Source organism: Gopherus evgoodei, chromosome 4 (assembly GCF_007399415.2).
Source record: "Gopherus evgoodei ecotype Sinaloan lineage chromosome 4, rGopEvg1_v1.p, whole genome shotgun sequence".
NCBI lineage: Eukaryota > Metazoa > Chordata > Testudines > Testudinidae > Gopherus > Gopherus evgoodei.
This window is the reverse complement of record NC_044325.1, coordinates 63623374-63645648: the sequence shown is the minus strand read 5'-3', so window position 1 is coordinate 63645648 and position 22275 is coordinate 63623374. Positions and strand designations below refer to the sequence as shown.

At 46.9% G+C, this 22275-nt stretch overlaps 2 protein-coding genes across 3 annotated transcripts in view; one reads left to right on the top strand and one right to left on the bottom strand.

The window, feature by feature from the left end:
- GCHFR (GTP cyclohydrolase I feedback regulator) overlaps positions 1 to 20159 on the bottom strand; it is a 35996-nt gene extending 15837 nt beyond the window's left edge. The window contains 2 exon segments of the mRNA XM_030559491.1: positions 20042 to 20134; positions 20136 to 20159. Of these exon segments, the coding sequence (XP_030415351.1) occupies positions 20042 to 20134; positions 20136 to 20159 (117 nt within the window).
- Positions 20160 to 20197: 38 nt separating this feature from the next.
- The window catches only part of RMDN3 (regulator of microtubule dynamics 3), a 70882-nt gene continuing 68804 nt past the window's right edge, over positions 20198 to 22275 (top strand). Inside the window, exons 1-2 of one of the 2 annotated variants that reach the window (XM_030559485.1) lie at positions 20198 to 20258; positions 20850 to 21058. In XM_030559485.1, the coding sequence (XP_030415345.1) occupies positions 20227 to 20258; positions 20850 to 21058 (241 nt within the window). In that variant the 5' untranslated portion in view covers positions 20198 to 20226. Of the gene's footprint in view, positions 20309 to 20849; positions 21059 to 22275 lie in introns of both variants that reach the window. The other variant, XM_030559486.1, reaches the window with a different exon arrangement.

The window sequence follows — 22275 nt, the reverse complement described above, 5'->3', positions numbered from 1 at the left end:
TTTTTTTATTTACCAGATAATTAACTTTTTGCTCATGATTTGTGTCACCCTGCATTAGTGTTGTAACTGGAATTTAAACACACAAAACAGCATATGCCATTTATTTTTATTAAGCAAAATAAGCCCTTAATACAGTATATGAACTATTGTGCCATACTTATGAAGCTTGGTCGCAAAAGTTGGATGTTTTCCGCTGATTCTTTATATGAAAAAAACAATATTTAACTGAAGGCTTCTGATATAAGCTCATGGATTCAGCACATTTATTTAACTTTTATGTAAATATTGAGACACTATTGTAAGTTTTGTATTTTGTATTAAATTCAGATTTCATTTTAAACTGATTTATTTTTAAAAATAAAATTATTTAAAGTTAAAAAATCCAATTTAAGTTTAAAAAAATTCTATTTATTTTTTCAACAAAAAAATATATATTTTTATCCAGCTTGGCCCTATTTTTACAAAAACTGAGGTACAGTGTCTAAGTGACATGTGTGAAGTCACAGAGTGAGAATCTAGTAATCCTGGTTCCTTATCCCTTATTTAACAGAGCATTATCAACTGGGCATGGAGGTTGGGTGCTGTATCCAAGAGGGGTCTCCCCCACATGTTCTGGAACCTAGTACAGCCATCACCAGACCACAGGCACCAAAATGCAATAGTTAAAAACTCATTTTAACTACTTAGACTTAGTTAAGAAGAGCATGAGGATTTTACTGCCCCAGGCAAATAGGAAATGTTTGCTCTTCCTTATCACGGGTCAATTACATTTCTGGCCGAGGTAGACAGGGCCAGCTTAGCAAGCAGGTTGTTGGGGCGGCCACTCCAGAGAGGGGCGGCAGGTCCAGCTATTCGGCGGCAATACGGCGGAGTGTCCCTCACTCCCAGTCAGAGTGAAGGACCTCCCACTGAATTGCTGCAGATTGCAATCGTAGCTTTTTTTTTTTTTGGCTGCTTGGGGCAGCAAAACCCCTGGAGCCGGCCCTGATGGTAGAGCTGGCAGTGGATAGAAAGTAGCAGCAGACAGTAATCTTCTCTGGAGCCAGCAAGGTTGAAGGCGCAAGAAAATATGATGATTTTGTTTTTTACAAGAGAGATGAATGGTGGAACCCAGAAGTTCCATGGAATTTCAGAAGGGGAGAACCAGGGGTGTGCCCAGAGGGGATGAAACAACCCCAAACAGTTTAGAAAGGCCGTACCTGGTCAGACCAAAGGTCCATCCAGCCCAGTATCCTGTCTGCCGACAGTGGCCAATGCCAGGTGCCCCAGAGGGAGTGAACCTAACAGGCAAAGATCAAGTGATCTCTCTCCTGTCATCGATCTCCATCCTCTGACAAACAGAGGCTAGGGACACCATTCCTTATCCATCCTGGCTAATAGCCATTAATGGACTTAACCTCTATGAATGTATCCAGTTCTCTTTTAAACGCTGTTATAGTCCTAGCCTTCACAACCTCCTCAGGCAAGGAGTTCCACAAGCTGACTGTGCGCTGTGTGAAGAAGAACTTCCTTTTATTTGTTTTAAACCTTCTGTTCATTAATTTCATTTGGTGACCCCTAGTTCTTGTATTATGGGAATAAGTAAATATCTTTTCCTTATCTACTTTCTCCACATCACTCAATTTTATATACCTCTATCATATTCCCCCTTAGTCTCCTCTTTTCCAAGCTGAAAAGTACAAACTTAGGGCCTGATCTTGCTTCTACTGAAGTCAATGGCAGTTTTTCCATTTTTCCCTTGACTTCATAGATGGCAAGTTATATGGGCCTGTGCACCATCAATATTCAGGAAGGTGGGCCCGGCTCCACCAATGTTTAGGCTTATATTTTCAGAGCTCTCCCGTCCATAGGATGGACCAGGGCAACCGCCTCAGGCCCCAGGCCCTCAGGCGATGTGGGGTCCAGGGCAGCCTGGGGAGTTAGCAGTGGGCCTGGCACTGGCAGCAGCAAATTACCCAGACAGCTCCGCTCCGCCTCGCCTCTTCCCATCCCTGCTCTGCCCTGCTCCCATTCCACCCCTTCCCCCAAAGCCCCCGCCCCCTCTTCCTGCCCCTGCTCCACTCCTATCCCACCCCTTCCCTCAAGGCCCCACCCCACCTCTTTCTGGCTTCCGCCCCCTCCCCCGAGCAACGCCAGGAGCAGGCAGGGCAGAGCAGGGTGGGGCTGGGTCACTTGCTGCTGCTGCCAGCGCCAGGTCCCCTGCTTACCACCCAGGCCACCTTGGACCCACTTCCCCCTGAAGCGTGGGGCACCCAAAGCGCAGGGCCCAGGGCGATTGTCCCCATCTGTCCTATGTATGAGACGGCTCTGCTTGGACCCATTCTGGACACCACCAAAAATTATACAAAACTGGCGCCCTAGGGAGGAGCTCTGTCTCAGGTCTAGTCTACACTAGAAAAGTTTGCTGATATAGCTATACTGATATACCCTCCAAGCGTAGATGCAGCTTGTAGCTGGCAAAAGAGTGCTTTGGCTGCTATCACTTATACCTCTGCTCTGAATGGAATAAGCTATAGTGCCAAAAGCACTTGTTTGCCAGTATAACTGCCTCTACACTAGGATATAAAAGTATTGTAAAAAAACCACACACCCCTCTCTAATAGACATTACTGTACTTGCAAGTTTTAAGTGTAGACCCGGCCTTAGTGCCAGAGAAAAGAGGGGTTATGCCAGGGAAATAGCAAGGCCTGTGACCAGGAAAGGAACAGAGCCTGGGGGCCCTGTATTGATTTCCACTAACTAATCTTAGAGACACATCATGTACGTGCTGTTCCTGGAATGTGCGCTCAGGGTGATGGTGGGCAAGGGCACGATTATGCAAGCCTATGTTACAGAAGCAAACAAACTAGCAGCCCAAAGCAGTGAACCTTGACCCACTACTGGCTTAGCAATGAAATTACTGGCCAGTAGAGGCAGCTAAGTCCAGCGCAGTGGCAGCATGACTTACATACAGGACTATGGGAACACAGCACAGCAATGATAGCAGAGGACTTGTGCATAGCCAGCCAGGTCAATGTAACCTCTGGCAGGGAGGTCAGTCCTCTGCCCCATAGTCCTCATCCATTAACAGAGCAACTGTGTTTAAGAAACAATGCATGTTTCTTAAATCAACAAAGCCTCTATAGTATCAGAGGGGTAGCCATGTTAGTCTGGATCTGTAAAAGCAGCAAAGAGCCCTGTGGCACGTTATAGACTAACAGACGTTTTGGAGCATGATGTTTGCCAGAATAACTGCATCTACACTAGGATATAAAAGTATCGTAAGCCTCTATAATAAGAACAGAGCTCTAGCACTAGATAGTACACCTCTACCTCGATATAACGCTGTCCTCGGGAGCCAAAAATTCTTACCATGTTATAGGTGAAACTGCATGATATCGAACTTGCTTTGATTCACCAGAGTGCGCAGCCCGCTCCCACCCCCCGATTTCTGCTTTACCACGTTATATCCAAATTTGTGTTATATCGGCTCACGTTATATCAAGCTGGAGGTGTACTTAAAGCAATTTACTAACTGTTCTGTTCACTAATAATTAAAAAACAAATCACACATTTTAGACAGTTGTGTGACACACAGAGTCATTCTATCCATGGCAAGGAATCCTTAGTTCTGCAACCACGGAATAAACTGCATTTTTTAAATATACATTATTTTGAGCACCTCACCTACATCCTGCTCAGTCATCTCAGCTGGACCTATTTTCCAACATTCCAAACCAGCAGCTTCCAAAAAGCTACTGCACAAAGAACAAAAATCTGGCACAGCAAAGGCAGCAATGCCCCCCTCCTTCTGGCCATTGCCAGTGTGGACCAGGTGAAACCAGGATTTATTTATTTTTTAAACGTACATTAGCCCACTACTGATTTCAGTTGTTTCACTTGTGGACCAATGACAACTTTAAGCTCTTTCTATAACATTTACTATATCCCACTGAAGTGCTGAGATCCCAAACTCTCCAATGACACACCGGAGGACCCAATCCTGCAATTAGATCCACTGGAGTGGACTTCTGTGCCATGCAGAGACGCATTAATTCCAAGGGAACTCTAAAACGGGACAGGAGTTTGCCCACAGCAATCCAGCTACAGGACTGAGGCCAGTATTTGTAACTAGCTCTGAGGATTTATGAACCGTAGACATGACCACTGTGAGTATGTGACACACACATATTCATTTTCCTACCATCCAGAGCTTATCTGTGGTAACTATGGCAACCTGGCCATGCAGACACAGAGATATGAAAATCTGTACCAATAAAACCTTTAAAAGCACTGGAAATAGCAAGTATTATATTGAATTATAAATAAGATGAGATGGTGTGTGGCTATTTGGGATCATTTACATAACTTGTGAAGGGTTAAAGCATCTACCCCAAATCCATTACAGTAAACAGGAAAGTCTTTATTCCACTACACACCATCATGTTTTCTCGCTCTATATAACATAAACGCACAGTTTCAGGAAGGTGTATAATAGGAGCAGTTCTTCCACTACCTGAGTTTGTATTTTTTTACAGAACTCCTAACTGTGGGTTAATTTGTTTGTTTCACAGTCGAGTTCTTCCTATTGCAAAAATCACATCCTCATATTCTGGACTTCAGTCAAAATTTACAAGTCTCCCCTTTAAAAAATAAAGAAAACAAAATAACTTTTGCCTGCTTTTTAGACTTTATGCAGACAGCACCTGAAACTCTGTTTGCAATCACTGTGTTTCCTGACCTGTGTGAACCAATGTTTTTGTCCTGCACATGACTAGATTAGACAAGCAGGCTATAGGCTAGTTGGGAGTGCCCAGAGCACAATTGTCAGAAAAACATCCTGTTCCACAGTAACTATGCTAGCAACCATATTTAAACATGGTTTCAACTGTATTGTTGCATGTTCAACATGCGTAACCTGGTCAGACTTCCTATTTCCCTCGGTAGGACCATCAAGCAGAGGAGTGGAGGCAGGACTATTTGCAGGGAATGGTGAAAATCGAAGGTGAAGGCAGCCACACGTGCTGGTTTGTTAGATGGCAGGACAATTCCTTCTCAGACACACTCAGGCTCTTACCACTAGTTTCCTTTTGCCTCCATAAATTATCTCTGAGCTATGGACTATGTTTCTTCCTATTCAGTCAGAGCCCTCTAAGGCCTTGCCAACGCTAGACTTTTGTAACTGATTGCCAGTTAACTCAGGGTACAGAAGTCTAGCATAGACATACCCTGAATGATGCCCATATGAGACACCCAGGAAAGGGAGAGGACAGTCCGTTGAGGTTTTTCCTCTCCACGTTCCAGTCAGTGCCCCAGAGACAGTTATCTGGCTAAGTGCAAGACTCTTTGAGTGTAAACCATGTATCATGGGAAAGGAGAGGGAATTTATCAAGCCCGGTACAAGTGTCAAAACACAACCAGGTAACACATGCCAGGATCTACCTGACAGCAAAGAGAAGAGTCAAGGACTATATTAGCTGCACAAGCAGGCAACAGTATAGCACACTTCTACTGGAGGATGGAAAGTCAGCTGTTACCCAGCTCTTTGCAGAAGGTACCTACACAGCTGGACAACAGTACTGTACACTGCACTCCTGGAATGGGGGGTAAGAAGGGAATCAGCTGCCATCCAGCTGTTTGCAACCACACTATTTACCTCCAAAGCTGGGCAGTTGTATCTCAATACTACAGAAGCAATTCAGGTGTCATCCAGCTGTTTTTAAAATGCACTAAAATCTCTGTACAGCTAAGCAATGGTACTATACATGGCACTTGGGAATTAAATTGGGGGGAAGGAATTAGCTGTCACCCAGATGTTTGCAAAGGTACTAAGTTACCTGCACAGCTGGACAGTAGTACCTCGCACGCCTAGAGAGGGGAAATCAAGTGTCATCCAGCTGTTTGTAAATTCAAACACAAACAAATCGTCAAGCCTGGATTTTATACCCACCGCCAGCACCAGACATAAACAAAACCCATGCACTGGAAATAAACCAGGCAGCGTGTCAGAAACATCAGTGCACGTTAACGAGAAGCAGCTGCCACCAGGGACAAGAGTAGGATCAGCAGAGAGCTAAAGCCCCGCGATCTCCTCCGGAGTGCAGCTTGCGCCCGGCGGAGCCCGCTTGGTGCTGCCACAAATCCCGAGTGAAGCCAGAACTCGCCCTGCTGCCATGATTCAAACCACAGAAGTCGTTCCCGGCCCTGCCCCTCTACGCCTGTATTTCTCAATAATCTCCAGCTCCCTCCCTTCCTGGGGACTGGAGAACTGCTACAGGCTGGGCTTCTCTGGAGGGGGAAGGAAGGGCTCGGTCCGGATCCTGTTAAGCCAGGCATTCGCATGCCTGCTAGGAAGGCGGAACAACGGCCCCAGTGGGAGAGGGTCCTGCGACATGCACCCGCCGCGCACACTCACCATGCGGATCTGCGTGCTGATGAGAACGTAGGGCATGATCCCGGCACCAAGGCGGAGTCTGTTGCCCACCGCTCCTGCTGTGAGTCTGGCTCTGCCTCCAGCCCCAGCTTAGCCTCCCACACGTGACATCCTGGCCAGACGCGACCACACCCCCGCCGGGGGCAGCCTATGGCCCGAGGGGACTGGGTGCACCTTAGCGGTGGAAGCAGCGTAGGGCCACTACCTTTCCCCGCGTGCTGCCGGGGATTCTCCCAGCGCTTGCTGAGCTCAGTGCCTGGCTGCAAAGGCAGCAGGCGGTCCCTGCAGCGTACCTGAGCCAGCCTCGCTAGGGCGTTGGCGAGGAGGGCTGCGTAGTGTGTTGCTGCCAAGCTGGGGCACTGTACACGGCGGAGCTCTCCAAAGGGCATGGCAGAGCCTGGTCGCGTCTGCGAAGAAGGCCTAAAAGCAGAGGGCAGGCTGGATGGCAGGCCAGAGAGGTCACGGGGAGTCAGTCCATGGAAAGTTTTGAAACTCGGGGGGGGGGCTGTCTTGCATTGGATACAGAGCTAGTTAGGGAGCTGGTGTAGGTAAAGGCAGGGCCCTGCTTGGGGAGGCTTGATTTATTGTATTTTCCCCTTTCTATTTGTATCCACCAAAGGGAACCAGAAAAAAACAACACCACTCATCCAACAAATCACTGTACTTAGTGCAAATGTCAAGCTGCCAAGGCTGCCTCCCTAGGGATGTCCTCCTATCAACCTCTAGGCACGCTGTCAACAGGACTGTAACAGGACCCTTCCCTCTCTTTGCTCTAAACTGGGCCATAACACTAGTTCTAAAGGAGGAATTAAATCTTGACTCAAAAGCACGTATAGACCTGAACACCAGACAGTCTCAGGAGTTGTTCAAGTGCCTCCTGCTAACAGCCCCAATGGACTTAGCAGAACTTAACTGCAACACTCCTCTGGAAAATAAAAGGAAGGGAAGCAAAAGATGGAGCTAAAATATTCACTTCTGTGTAAGTCGGGAAATCATGATTTCCCTAGCAAAGAAGCTGGGAGTGGAGTGATATTGCATCCAGTGCAACCTTAGAAGTGTGTAATGCTGGTTAAGGAGTGAGTATAAGCAGGGGCCCCTGGAGATGCAAGAATATTAATAATAATTGATTGATTTGAGAAGATGATTAGAATGCAGGTTCAGAGCCAGGATACCTGGGTTCTATTTCTAACTCTGCCACTGCCTCATCATGCTGCTTTAGGTCAGTCACTCCACCTCTCTTTGTCCAGCTGTTTAAAAAAAAAAAAAAAAAAAAAAAAAAAAAAAAAAGCTAATATTTACCCACCTCAGAGGATTTTCATTTACTTCAGTTTTGTAAACTTTGGAATCTCCAGCTGAAACTAACTAAGCAAATGTCAGTTAAACACCTACAAAGTCAGCAGTTTGGTATTTCTGGTGTTTAAACGTGAACTGTTTTGCTAAGTAATAGGTCCTCAGTGTGTTAAATCAATAGTCCAAATTCACTCTGGATGTACACCAGGATTTAATTTAAGCCAATAGGTTTCTCCCCAACTCCAAAAATTGTAAAATTCCAGGGGGTGGGGAGGGATGAAAGGAGACTCAGGAAACAAATGGAATTAGTGGGAGAGGCTGGACATATAGTTTTGTATCCCATGGTGCAGGTAAAGTCATTAACCTTCAACACCCAGCCTAACACTTTAAAAGTTTGGGACAGTAATACACAGAACCACTGAACTCAGCAGAAAAGTATCCTGGAGAATGGATGAACTGGTTATGGAAGAGGGCACAGTGGTAACTAGATATGTAAATATATGGCTTTATTTTAAGCACACCTGCCTCCCACTTGAGGCCCTGATCCAGAACAGTACTTAAGTACAAGACAGTGGGACTTAAGCATATGCTTGAGTGCTTTCCTAAATCAGGGTTGAAATGTGCACAACCAATACTTCAACATAGGGTGACCAGACAGCAAATGTGAAAAATCGGGGCAGGGGTGGGGGGTAATAAGAGCCTATATAAGAAGACCCAAAAATAGGGACTGTCCCTATAAAATCAGGACATCTAGTCACCCTACTTCAGCATGAGGCTAGGGAAAGGGATGCTGCTGGAAGTAGTGCGTTTGGATGAAATTTTAAATAGAAGCCTTGATTACTTGCAGTTATGAACAACCTCATGACCCTATTTGCAAGAACAGGGATGTAAGCCTTGGCCACTTTCTGATTTGGTCAGTAGTGCTTTGAAACATACAGTCTGAAGAGAAACCAGAGGAAGGATGGCCCAGTGATTGACGCACTAGCCTGGAACTCTGGAGAACAGGGTTCCATTTGCTGTGTGACCTTGGGCAAGTCACCTAACCTCTCTGTGCCCCAGTTCCCCATCTGTAAAATGGGGATAGTAGCACTTCCGTACCTGCCAAGGCTGCTCCCAACAAGTGTATATTGTCTTCTTTGTGTATGTAACTGCCTATTCATTTCTTTAAGTAGTGTGTTGCTTGTTTGGGGGCTTTTCTGGGGGGAGAGGGTTTCTGATTTTTGGGGGGAGGTTGAATTTCCCACTGGAAAGTGCGCAATTGGGAGCCAATCACAATCTGCCAAAAAAAAAAAAAAAGGCTTGAAAAGGCTGGTTACTACATCCTTTTTTTTCCTTTGGTTTTTGGGTTCCTCCTGGCTCACCTAAGATTAGATAGACAATATTTTGTCCTTCCAATATTCCCACTGCAATTCCAACTAAGGTAGTTATTTTCTGGTGCACTGTCCCAAGTTTTTGTGTAGTGTCATTGGTTAAGAATGGCTACTGCATTCTCCCTCAGAGGTGACTGCATTTCTGTGCTGGGTGAGTGATCCCACTATCAACAATCCCTAGAGTATTTTAGGAGATCACTCTGTTTGAAAGGTGCCCTAAACCTTGCACTAACCTTCTTTGATTTCTGCAGGAGCTTCAACACACAAGTTTCAGTTGACTTTGATCTATGATTGCATCGTCTCCTGGTGACCTCTCTCCAATATTAGCTCAGCTGCAGAATGTAATAGTCATTTGAAATCCATGTCCAGCTTCCAAACCCAGACCTTTAACAAACATTAATAAAAATCTAGGCAAGGATTCTTATTATATGGCAGGCTACCAAGTTCTAACTAGTTATCTTGGCTCATGTAATTCTCTCTTTTTTTATTATTATTATTTTGTAAAGAGAATTACATGCTGGATTTTCATATTTAGTTTCCTGTTCTTATCCTGAATCTGTAAGGGAGTCCAAGTTCTCCACACATTGGTAGCGTGAGAGTCAGCTGTAAACCTCAGTGTGCTATATCTCAGGGGTACCATTCATCACCAGAAAGCAACTCATTGGTATTACCATTTGACACTACTTCCAAGTGCACTTAGTCATTGTCAAACATAGAACTGCTTGCCCAGGATAGAAACAGAGCCCACTGGGGGCTATTTGGTTTGGGTCTTTCCATGTAATTCATGTAAAATATGGATAAAGGTTATTTGGCTCTGTTATAGATCATAGCTTTGTTGCTCACAATACAACAGGCATGGGGCATGTGAATAGGTTCTTTTTTCTATTCTAGCTGTAGCAGCTTTCTCTAAATAATGCTTTCTTCTCTCTGTAGCACCCACTTAAATTCCTTGCCTGCAGCATTATTAATTGGATGTAGGGCAACACCTTACAGTAAATGCCCCATGAATCTGGCTTTTGCTTCTTAAAGGCAAATTGCACTGTAAAATATTATCAGCTGTTCTAATAACAGCAGCTGATTGCAAAGAGTAAATCACAAAATGTTTCTGTTTAAAAACTATCAAATATTTTAATAGCTTGCTTAACAAACTAGAAGCTACCATCTAGAGTCTGAGGATGAAGAGCAGAACGTGGGCATTGTAGCTCTGTTAGTTTGCATGGAAAGCAGGGGATTTTCAAAGCTGTTGTAAGAAATTCTAGTATTGTTAAATTAGTGTTTCTATCATCTATCAATCTTACTTTAAAAAATGCAGCCCTTATCTTACAACTTTGAACATTTTCTGATTCCCCATACTTTCAGATAGGAGCTATATTCTTTGTGTGCTACGCTGTACAGTGCCAGTTTTAGGGAAAATGGCACCCTGGGTGAACTTGCATTTTGGTGCTCTTGGCCCCCATGGGCTCCTCACCCTCCCTCCCCCCCCATGCCTGCACTGCACTACCTTTTGCCCCTAACCTCTTCACTGTGCCCCCTTCACTCCTACTCCTTGCACCTCCCTCCTGCGCCCCTAACCCCTGCATCCCCCTCCTGCACCCACGTAGGGGAAACTGACCCACCTGGGTGCACAAAGCAGCTGGCATAGCTGCTTGCTCTCCCAGTGGACTACTTCTCCTCTGCCCCATGCACCCCTTGGGCTGCGTAAGGAGAGGGCATGAGAGCAGCAGCTGTTGATGCCTCAGCACAGCCCAGGTGGGGAAATGACCTGAATGCAGAGAGCCCTGGTGTTTAGTATATGAGAGAGAGAGAGGTGTTAAGGGGAATTTGTGTATGCCTGAGTGTATGAGTGCACTGGCTCTTTAAGAAAGCACTCAAGGTCAGGAGCCTGAAGGCTTGTGTTCAAACACAAGTAGCCACCAGCAGCTCTGGACCCAGAGAGGCAGCTGTACACATACAGATTCACCCTGTCTTATCACACCAGCTCAGTGGAATTCAGGTGCACAGGTGAGGAGGACACCCCAGCACCAGTCCTTGCCCCCCAGCAGACAGGAGTATGCTCCCAGTCTGGAGTGGCCAGGGGCAGCTCTGGATAGGAGGGGTGGGGATGGTAACAGCAGCAGCTGCACATGTGGAGTGGCGGGGAGGAGAACCCCTGCTCTGGAGGAGTCACCTGACTCCCACAGCTGGTTGTCCAACTGCCCCCTGCAGCTTGGGTCTCTCACCCCTGTCTCCTCTCCAGCACTGCTGCTTGCCTGCCTGCCTGTACCTCCCTCCACCCAGCTGACCCTCAGCAGGTCAGGTGGGAATCCAAACTCTGTGCACAATGCCCTCTTTGGTGGGTTGCCCTGGGTAGGTGACCAGACAGCCCACCCCAAAGGCCAGCCCTGACTCTGTCTCTCAGTAAGAGGGCCCAGTCTGATGATACAATCTGCCCAATTTATAGATAATGAAAAGGTTGTGTATTTACAAAAACATTTGCAAAATTCTTTGTTCAAGATCTCTTTATTCAGTCATATTAATGATCTAAGATATTAAATGAATCACTGTGTAGTTTCCTTTAGTTATTCTGGGATAATGCAATTTTCTATGAATTTTTCAGTTTCAAGGCTGGTTTAAGCCAGCATTTTTCAAAGTTTGGGTTGCGACCCAGTACTGGGTTGTGGCATGTAAGGCACTGGGTCATGTTGGTCAGCACCACCGACAAGGAAGCTAAAAGTCCCATCGGCGGTACTGTCCAATTATGGCAGGCTAGTGCCTACCTGCTCTGACACCGTGCTGTGCCCTGGAAGCATCCAGCAGTGGGTCCAGCTTCTAGGCAGGGGGGCCATGGGGTTCCGCATGCTGTCCCTGTCCTGATTTCCCCTTCCCAGCACTTCAATCTCCCCCAAGCCCCCCGCCCTGCCTCTTCCCACATCCACCCCGGAGTATGCCTGGCCCCTGCTGCTCCGCCGCTGCTGCCTCCTCCTCCCCCCTCCCCACACCCAGGGCCGGCGCTATCATTTAGGCAGCCTAGGCAATCGCCTAGGGCACCAGGATTATTCGGGGGGCGGCATTTTGCCGGGGGGGGCGGCAGGCGGCTCCGGTTGATCTGCTGCAGGCATGCCTGCGGAGGGTCCGCTGGTCCGCGGCTCCAGTGGAGCTGCTGCAGTCATGTCTGCGGACGGTTGGCTGCTCGCGTGGCTCTGGTGGACCACTCGCAGGCCTGCCTGCGGCAACTCCACCAGAGCCACAGACCAACGGACCCTCCGCAGGAATGACTGCGGCAGCTCCACCGGAGCTGCGGGATCTGTGCGGGGGGTGGCGAAATGGCCATGCGCCTAGGGCACAAGAAACCCTAGCGCCGGTCCTGCCCACACCTCCTGCACGCTGTGGAACATCTGATCGTGGTGGGTGGGAGATGCTGGGAGGGAGGGGGAAGAATTGATCAGCAGGGCGGCCAGTGGGCAGGAGGCCTAGGGGTTGGGGTGGGGTCTGACTGCTGGTGGGTGCTCAATACCCACCTTTTTTTTTTCCCATCGTGCTCCAGTCCTGGAGTACCCACAGAGTCTGCACCTATTATAGCAGTAGCTATGTCAGCAGGAGAAACTCTCCTGCTGAGATAGTGCTGTCTACACCAGCGCTTAAATCAGTATAAGTTATGTTGCTCCTGGGGTGGCTAATTTATGTCAACATAACGTATGTCAACTTAAGCTGTAGTGTAGCCATAACATCTGTCTCTGCTGCACAGGTTGAGACATTCCATCTGCTTTAGAACTGTTGCAGATGATAGTGTCGTGCTCCCTGAATGCTGACCCATATAACAAGGCACATTTCCAGCCACAACAGTTTAAACAGAGCTGACGCAGGTAACTTTCTTGGGCCAGAAGACCAGAGATGGATAGAAACTTCAGTAACAAGCAATCTGCAAGCATATTAACTTGGGAATAACTAGCCCCTACCGCATTAAAGGCATAGTTAGTTCAAAAACATCCTACTTAATGAAAACTTGCTGTATATTAAAAGTAATTACATTTCCTTCTAAATATTTCTAATTGCTAAAGATGCCTTTAGTCTGGAACATTAGTTCTTTACAGCCTAGCTTCTTTGATCCTGCTCCATTTAATGAAGTCAGAGTTGTTTTTATGATGGGGCAATGATATCCATCCAGACAAATTTTGATGTCACAAGAAAAGAATGAAAGACTTTATTCCATGGAGCTGGAGAAAGAAAATTATGAAATAGAAAACACTTAGGAGCTAAGTAGCTTGCTTTTCATATAGCACTTTACAAGCAACTAATTTATCTTCATAACACCCATGTGCATCAGGTATTATTAGCCTCATGTGTACACATGGGTAAACTGAGCCACGGAGAGGATAAGTGACTTGCCTAAAGCAACAAAGCAAGTCACTGGCAGAGATAGGAATAGAACTCCACTCCTGGTGCTTAGTCTCATGTTCATTCCACTAGACCTGTCTCATCTTGCTTTTTATTTCTGGAAGCATGAATTCAAATCCCAGTTTAGGGGCTCCAGAGAAACAGGTTCAAATTCTGGCTTAGGTCACAAGTGAAAAATGAGGTGGGTTTTTTTTTCCAGTCTAGATGTGGGGCATGTTTTTCCACGTCATGTAGGTGTTTGGAAGACAGATTAACATAATTTTCAGTGTCTCATTGAAAGATGCTCAGGACTGAGTACTGGCAGAATTGTGTGTGGAAGTTTTTGAGGGCATGTCTGCTCTTAAACTCTCACTTCAACAATAGGGGCTTGTCCACACTTGGAATGCTACAGCAGTGCAGCAACACCACTGTGGTGCTTCAGTGTAGACACTACTTAACGTAACACAAGGGGTTCTCCCATCTAGGTAATCCACCTCCCCAAACGGCGATAGCTAGGTCAACAGAATCCTTCCATCAACCTAGCACCATCTACACATTTCACACCCCCGAGAGATGTAACTATACTGATGTAGGTTCTCATCATAGACTGTCCCTACAATGGAAAACAAGCAAAATGTCTATTTCAAAAGGCAGTCTAGAAAATGGCTCTCAAACATAGACTGTGAGATTAATGTTAAACATTTGAAATGCAGCTATTAATCATCAAACAATCTTTGTGCTTTTAATGGGCCATTTTTTTTAAAACAGTTTACCGAGAGCCCACAAAGCTTTAATGTGTGCAAAGCTAACTGGAGAAAACTGGTTTGGAAAATGAGGGGCAGCTTCCCTGAATCAAGGAGCGACTTGTCTGGACATACAAGCTGACCCAGATACATGGTTTAGTAAACTGTTGGAGTGAGGGGTGGTGTCACTGATCTCTCTCTGGGCACAGCAGCAGGAGCTGGTTCTGAAAAGTGGATGTCAGAGCAAGGATTTGCTTTTTAAACATGCAAGATCTTTCTTTTCCTCTGTAACTGAGCTCAAAATGCCATATCTAGTTTAGCTAATGAGACGTGTACATCTCGATACATTAATCAGTTTCTCTTAATTATGGTATATTTAGAGCCTTGTGTGGATACAAAATTTGTATCCGCATCCGATCTGTAAACATGGTCCATGGATATCTGCATCTGCACACAGACTTGCAGGGCTCTCTATATAAAATTTGGATGTGCATCTATTCATGATCCACAAACATGGTCTGTGGATATCCACTGTTTGCAGGGCTCTAATTATATTATCTAGTTTTAATAAATTACTGTTTGGCTAATTTCACATAGACATCCCCAAAGAGAACCATAACTTATAAAGAAAGGTGAGGAAGGGTAAGGGAATCTCTCTTCCTCTCTCCATCAAGGAGTACAGACAGAGAGGTCTGGTTCCAGCAAGCTGTGTTATCATCAAACTATGATATTTGCACACAAGGGAGAAGCCACACACACACAATAGCAAGGAGGAGACAAGAAATGTTGTTGATGTTTGTCATGGATACAGGACTAGCTGCACCTCTTTCCCCTCTGATTAGACACCCTCGAGTGTCTAGCCTCTTACCTTTACCTCTCCTAGGGTAAATCCATAATTATTCTCCCACGCTTAGGGCTTGGCTACACTTGCAAGTTAGAGCACATTACAGTAGCCCCAGGGGCCCTAATTCATGACCCATCCACACTGGCAAGGCACTTAGAGCGCCTCAACTCTGCAGCTGGAGTGCTCCTGGTAATCCACCTCCACGAGAAGCATTACAGATGCTGTGCCTCGGCTGAAAAGCCCCAGCATCAACGTGAACAAGGTGCTGCATTACTGCACTCTGAGCGGCCTCCAGAAATGTCCCATAATCTCCTTAATTCAAGTGGCCACTCTTGTCATTGTTTTGGGATCAGCTGTAGGAATGCGGATATGCCCTTTCAAAGCTCCGTTTCTGACAGCAGGCATGCTTATCTGCTCTGGGACAAAGCAACCATTATGGTGGAATGTTGCTTGCTGTGAGTGTGTGAAAGGGAGAGTCGTGGGGGGAGAGTCTGCTGCTCTCTGAACTTACAAGACAGCATGCTGACATGCTCAGCCCCGCCCAATCCCTCTCTCTTCCCCCCACATACACTCCACCCCTCCACATACACTCCACCCCACCCCCAGCCACTTGCATGCTGGGATGGCTACCACAATGCACTGGTCTCTGTGACATTGCAAGACCTGCTAATGTGGCCATGCCACTGCACTTGAATCTGACAGTGTGGACACACTGCAGTGCTTTCCCTACTGCACTCTCTGAGGGCTGGTTTAACTCATAGCGCTCTACAGCATGCCCTTAGACAGAGCCCTGGGCTTACCCAGTAGGTTTGACTGAATTTGGAGATCTGAAGTTCTTCCCTTTGAGAGTCTGATCAGCGGTGTATATAGTGACCAAATAGCCTTCATAAAGCAAAGCATTGTTTGTTTTTAACAGTAGGAAAAATACTTGGGAGAGAAAAAGGATTTTAAAACAATAGTCTGTGAGCATGTCTGTGTTATCTAAAGACTTACTATCCCCTGATGGTAAACTAGGCAGGCCTAATTCTTCAGATGCCACAGTGAGCATCTGTGTCTGACCGTTGGTCTTCCAAACAACTCCCTCCCATCTCTTGAAGCAGAGTCAATTTTTAAACTGCTGCGGTCATTTTGATTTCTGGTGTGCACAAGCCTTTTCCTGTAATGCCATTTTTCTCTTAACAGCCCGCAAGTGTGTGCAGAGAAGAGGCTCATCTTGAGCCATTCTTTCCCCTTCCTCTGCTTGTTTTTCCTCACAGTCCCATATTAAACTAAACCAATATATTAATACAGTACACCTCCCAATAACCAGGCCAACATATGGTATTTATAAATTATTATAGAGTGGCTCCAATTCCATCACAGTGCAACCTTTCAACTGCAGGTCACTGCTTCACATCTTACATAGGTAGGGAGTAACCAACAATTGTTATCCTCTGTTGTTCAGTTGCCAGTTGAAATGAATTGGCACTCTCCATCCATTTCTAGGGAGCAGTTGATTATTATCTTGTATTGTGTGTAGGAACTAAATGTCCCGCAACAGGCCTGGCATCCTTTTGTGCTCCATGTCCAGGTCACATAAAATCACTCCAAGCTTGGCAAAGATTTAAACCCTTATACACGATCGCAGCAGAAAAAAACAAGGATTTAATAGCAATGGAGACTGCAGTCCCCTCACCCCTTGTAAGACACAAGTTTGCAATGCTACGTGACTAGGGAAAAAAGAAACCAAAGTAGTCTGGATGTTCATTCACAAAATTAGCATGTCGTTGAGCAGGTAGGTCACACTGCCTATCTATATAGTTCTGGTGAGACAGGATCTGAAATATTGTGTGCATGTGACAGTTGGGGCATCATATTACCAGGAAGTTGGTCATAAACTGGAAGAAGCTTAGAAAAGAGCAACTGGCAACTGAAGGAACTGATCTGTAGAAAGCTTAAAAGGAGATATATGTATGTTTCCCATAAAATCACGCTCCTGCTTTGATATTTACCTCCTTCAAATATGTGTAGATTAATAGTGACTAAAGGGGTACATGATAGGGGTACACAATACTACAAATATTTGAAGAATGTAATTACCAAGAAGGGAAAATTGTGCGTGAAAGAAAGATGTATTTCAGGAAAAACTTCCTGTTAATGAGATCTACTAAACTGCAGAATAGTCTTCCAAGAGAATTGGTAGAGGCCTCATTGCTTAGAACTTTTAAAACTAGACCACACAGGACACAGTATAGTGTATAGTAGGGGAGCAACTGTGCAGTGGCAGGGAGCTAGATTGGATGATTGAATAGGTCTTTTCTATCTCTATCTTCTATGATTCAGTACCCTACCTGCCAAAATAACACAGCTTTCCATTGGAGTAAAGAGTTAAAGGGAAGAAACAAAGGGGTTAAGGTAGCATCTACCACATTCAGAGATTGTTTCTTTCAAGATGACTCTTTTTATTGCATTCATAAAAGTTGATATCTAAAGCACAAGACAGAGTTACAAGCAAAGCTGTGGTGTGATGCTACTCAGATATCATCTTTAATATGCATGGGGATATGAATTCAAACTCATGCTGCCTTGAGCCTGTTATTGCTTTCCTGATAACAACAAGACTGCAAATAATAATGAGACTTTGAGGAAATGGAGTGACCTTTTTCCATTCAATGTCAGGGTTTTATCAGAACAAATGTGTTTCAGCTGCCTTCACCGAAAGATTCTATGTCACCAATGCAGTCTGAAAGGCTAACAGCAGATTCCCAGCACAAGATAGTGAGGCAACTCAGAGCCTCAAGAAGCATCTTTTCTTCACCTGCTATCACCTGTATACAGTGCCAAGCCAAAACTTGTTTTAAGGAAGAAGAGTTGAATTTAAATAAATAAGTTTAGTGCCTGAATGTTCCAAACTTGTATCAGAGAAGGCTTTGAAATCCTGGGTCCTCTGGTACTGTTCTCTGGCTTTCTGACATAATCAATATTAAACGATCATCAGTCCAAATTTTACCTTGGTGATCACTACAAAAGGAAATGATGTAAGGGTGTTCCTGCTTGGGGAAAAAACTGAGTGTTCCTCCACTGCTTTTTTTTTTTTTTTGGGGGGGGTGGTATCAAGCGTCTCTATAACAAAGAGGATTAGACACTTGGCTGTGAAGCCACACCGGGCCCTGTGTTCTGGGGGCTCCACACTTTAGACCTCATCCTTGAGCCTACAAAACAGTTGAGTTAGCAGACCTGAAATTCCCTTGGGCTCTAAGGCCCAGATTCTCAAAGGTAGTTAAGTGCCTGTCTTCCATGGAAATCAATAGCAGTTAAGAGCCTAAATCCCTCTGGGCCTCATCTTTGTGAGTGTAACCAGCTACAGGGACAGCAACCCAACTAAAAGGGTTGATAGGAACAAGGCTAGAGCTTGGAAGAAGAGGCTCCCCAACCCCTGCACTATGTTCCCATCCGATGATCAGAACCTGGCCCCTCTAATGCCTCCGGACACTCTGATTTCTGTTTTTTCTTATGTAAGCAGAGTCAGGATGAGCTCTACCCTGACATCTGGTGGAAAGAATTTCAGAGAGTGTATTTGCATAGGCACGCCTACCCCATCCCAGGCTGCCGAGCTGTGGGACTGCTTTGTGACAGAAATGACTCAACCTCAGTTGGGTGGTACTTGCTAGACAAGGGACATGGGTTCCAATTCCCAGTGAATTGAGAGAGGCTGGGGACAGGTATCTGTGCCTGGTGGTGCAGTCCCCTTGTGGAGCCAGAAGCACCAGTTCCACCCCCTCCTCTCTCCACTGTGGAATGTCAGAGTTGATTTTTTTTATTTCCTTAAGAATCTAGATACAGGTGACTGAGCTGAACTCACTTTGGGCTAATGGTGCACTAGCAGTGGGGCTCCCCTGCTAAGAGCTGAAATCACTAAAGAGCTGAAATTACTGAGCTGAGAGCACTGAGTACTGTGCTAACTAGTGGGGGAGCCTGAAGCTATACTGCGGAATAGAGCAGCTGGTGGAGTGGAGCATGGGACAGCTGGTGGAGCGGAGCGACTGGCAGAGCGGAGTAGCTGTGGGACGGGTGAAGCGGCCCACAGAGTGAGCAGAGCTGAGCAGTTTGCAGGGAGAACTGGAGCAGCTCATAGAGCAGAGCAGCTGGTGGAGCGGAGCAGTTTGCGAGGACGGCTGGAGGAGCAGAGTGGAGCGGCTGGTAAAGTGGAGCAGTTTGTGGAGAAGGCAGAAGCAGAACCCACGGAGAGGCAGGGCAGTTGGCCCCGGACCATGTAAGGGGCCAGGCTGGGGGGAGGGACCTCTACAGATAAACTCTCGAACTCTGGGGTGGCATTGATCAGAGACTTTTGGGTTGTTGGACTTTGGGGTGATTGGACTTAAAACCGTAAGGGGAAAAAGGACATTGCCAAACATACTTGGAGGTCGGTTTTGCTTATGGTTTGTGTTATAACCCTGTTTGTGGTGTTTCTCCAATGAGATGCCGCATTGATTCCTTCCTTTATTAAAAAGATTTTGCTACACTCAGAGTCCGTGCTTGCGAGAGGGGAAGTCTTGCCTCCTAGAGGCGCCCAGGGGTGTGTGGTATGTGAGTGTCCCAGGTCACTGGGTGGGGGCTCGAGCCGGTTATGCATTGTGTTACTGAAACGGAACCCCTGGATACTGAACCCGGCCCTTGTTGCTGCCAACTCAGATGGGCAGAAGGGTTACACTTACAAGTGCCCTGACTCCTTGGCTACTGAACCCCGCCCACCTAATGACAACCGCTCCCTAGATGAAGGTACCCAGTACACCAGCTCCCTGCACTGCACATTCCCGGTTCAGCACAGCACTAGGCACAGCCTGGGGCAGGGCCTTGCAAAGAGCGGGGAGTGGCACACAGGGGACCAGGGAGCAGAGAAGCTGCCCAATGACAGAACAACCCACGATGAAGCATCGGGCTAGGAAATGACCCCACAGACCAGCCCATCAGCCTTCAGCGCCTCCATTCACTCTCCACGGTACTCCCCACACCTCCACCTGCCCAACCCCACCGCCATAGACCCACCCACCTCCTGACCCACGCTCATTGGCTCCCCGAAGTCACGTGCCCTTAGCCCACGGGCAGACACACGTGATATGGTCTCAGCTAGCGTTTCTAGTCCAGTAAGGCGGGGCTGATGACATCATCCTACCGCCGGCACTTTGGGCGGGGCTGAGGGCTGGCAGGGGCAGCGGTTCTCGCTACGTCATCTCTATGCGCCGGTGGGAGGGCGACTCCTGGGCAGTGTGAGGGGCGCGTGTGGCGGTAGGACGGTGGCCGCGCGGGGCATGGTGGTGTGAGTAGCTCTGAGTGCCCCCCGTGGGGCCTGGTGCGCAGCGCCGGCCACCGGTTCCTCTCCCGCGGGCTGCTGCGGGCAGCGCCACGCTCCCTGCGGCGCCAGTCGCTGGCTGGCAGCGTTGTCCCAGCTCAGCCGCCCCAGCCTGGGGCGAGCCGGGTATAACTGCCCGGGCTGCGGGGTGATAAACGGCCGGCCCCGCCCCGGCTCTTCCCCCGGGCCCTAGCTGCGCCGCGTGCCCGGGTGACAGGCGGGCCCTAGAGCGGCCGTGTCCGCGCTGCTGGTGCGTGGCTGGGTGAGCGGGGTGCCGCAGGGCTGCGAAGAACGCTCCCACCCCGCCCCTCTCGGCAGGCTCACACCCGGGGGCTGCTCGCTTGGTTGCAGAGGTCAGGGCTGGCTCGAGAGGTTTTGGGCTGGAGCACTGCTCCCCCTGGGGAAGGCCGGCGTGACGGGGGCTCGCCGCACTGCCCTCCGAGGTGCTGAAGTGGGGAGAGGTGGTGACTGGCATTCATGTGACTTGTATCCTGTCTGCTTCTTTCAGGCACATCATGTCCAAACTGAGGGTGTCCCGTGTGGGGCTTGGGATGCTGCTGGGTGCGGCTGCAGGGATCGGGGTCTTGTATGTGTTCTACAAACAGAGGCGGAAAAGGCCCTGGTTGGGACGCAGCTCCAGGCACTCTGGGGTTCAGTACATGCAGAACTCTGTGGGGCCCCATGAAAATGCAGAGACTCGAGGGAACCATAACCAGGGTACAGTAATTATTTCTGTTTCTTCTTTTTTTTCTTCTGTGTTATCTGCAAAACTGGGCACACTTTCATCAAATTAATATAACTTAAAAAATCTGACTGGCTGCTAATAACCTGTTAGTTAATTAAAGAATTGTAAAGATCCAAGATAGGCAGCCTTCTTCCAAGCAGTTGCTAAGTGCTGAACAAACCCCAATTCATATCAGTGGAGAATTGAACAGAATAAATTATTATTAAACACTTTAAAGAACACATCATAAACAAGCAGGATGCTAAACATCACTGTTAAACAATGTAAAATGGTTGAACATCACATTCTCCAGTCTTTAGCCCTAATTTTGGATGGAGCTCTGTGTTATGGACCCCCCATTGAAGTCAGGGAGGCACCATGCAAGTTTAGGGGACTGCCCACATGCAGCCAGTTGCAGGGTCATGCCCTGAATGATTACCATAATTTAGTTTTCACCATTTATGAGCTTTCATTTCTTTTAGGATGCATTTAGCTTGGATACTAAATAGCAGCTTTCACTTTCTTCTTTAGTTGGTTTCCATTCACTTTCACTTTTGCAGATATACTAGCACAAGGCTATTCTGCAGATTTGCAAATCTGTAGAAGGGAAACCTCAAGGGACATAGACTTGAAGGTCAGAAAGGAACATCATGATCATCTAGTCTGACCTCCTGCATATTGCAGGGCACAAAATTTTACCCCCCCTCCTCCTGTGATAGACCTCTGGCTGAGTTACTGAAGTCCTCAAATCATGACTTTAAAGACTTCAAGTTACAGAAAATTCACCATTTACATTAGTTTAAACTGCAAGTGACCCAGGCCCCATCCTGCAGAGGAAGGTGAAAAACCTGCAGGGTCTCTGCCAATCTGATGTGGGGGGAAATTCCTTCCTGACCCCAAATGTGGTGATCACTTAGACCCTGAGCATGTGGGCAAGATCTACCAGCCAGACACCTGGGAAAGACATAGTCAACTTACCAAAATAACTTTTTTAATGAAAAAAGTTATTTGCTACATGTGTTATAAATAATACGGAAGACTAAAAAGAGATTTTTTTTCTCTGCTTTTTCTGATTTGTTTGCTTTGCATACAGTCAGTGTCGTTGTTTTCCTCTATATAGTTTGGGGTGGATCCTGCAATTGACTCCACCTGGATTTGCTCTGGTGTTCGTGCAGAGCCATATCAACTTGAATAGGGCTTACTTTACAGG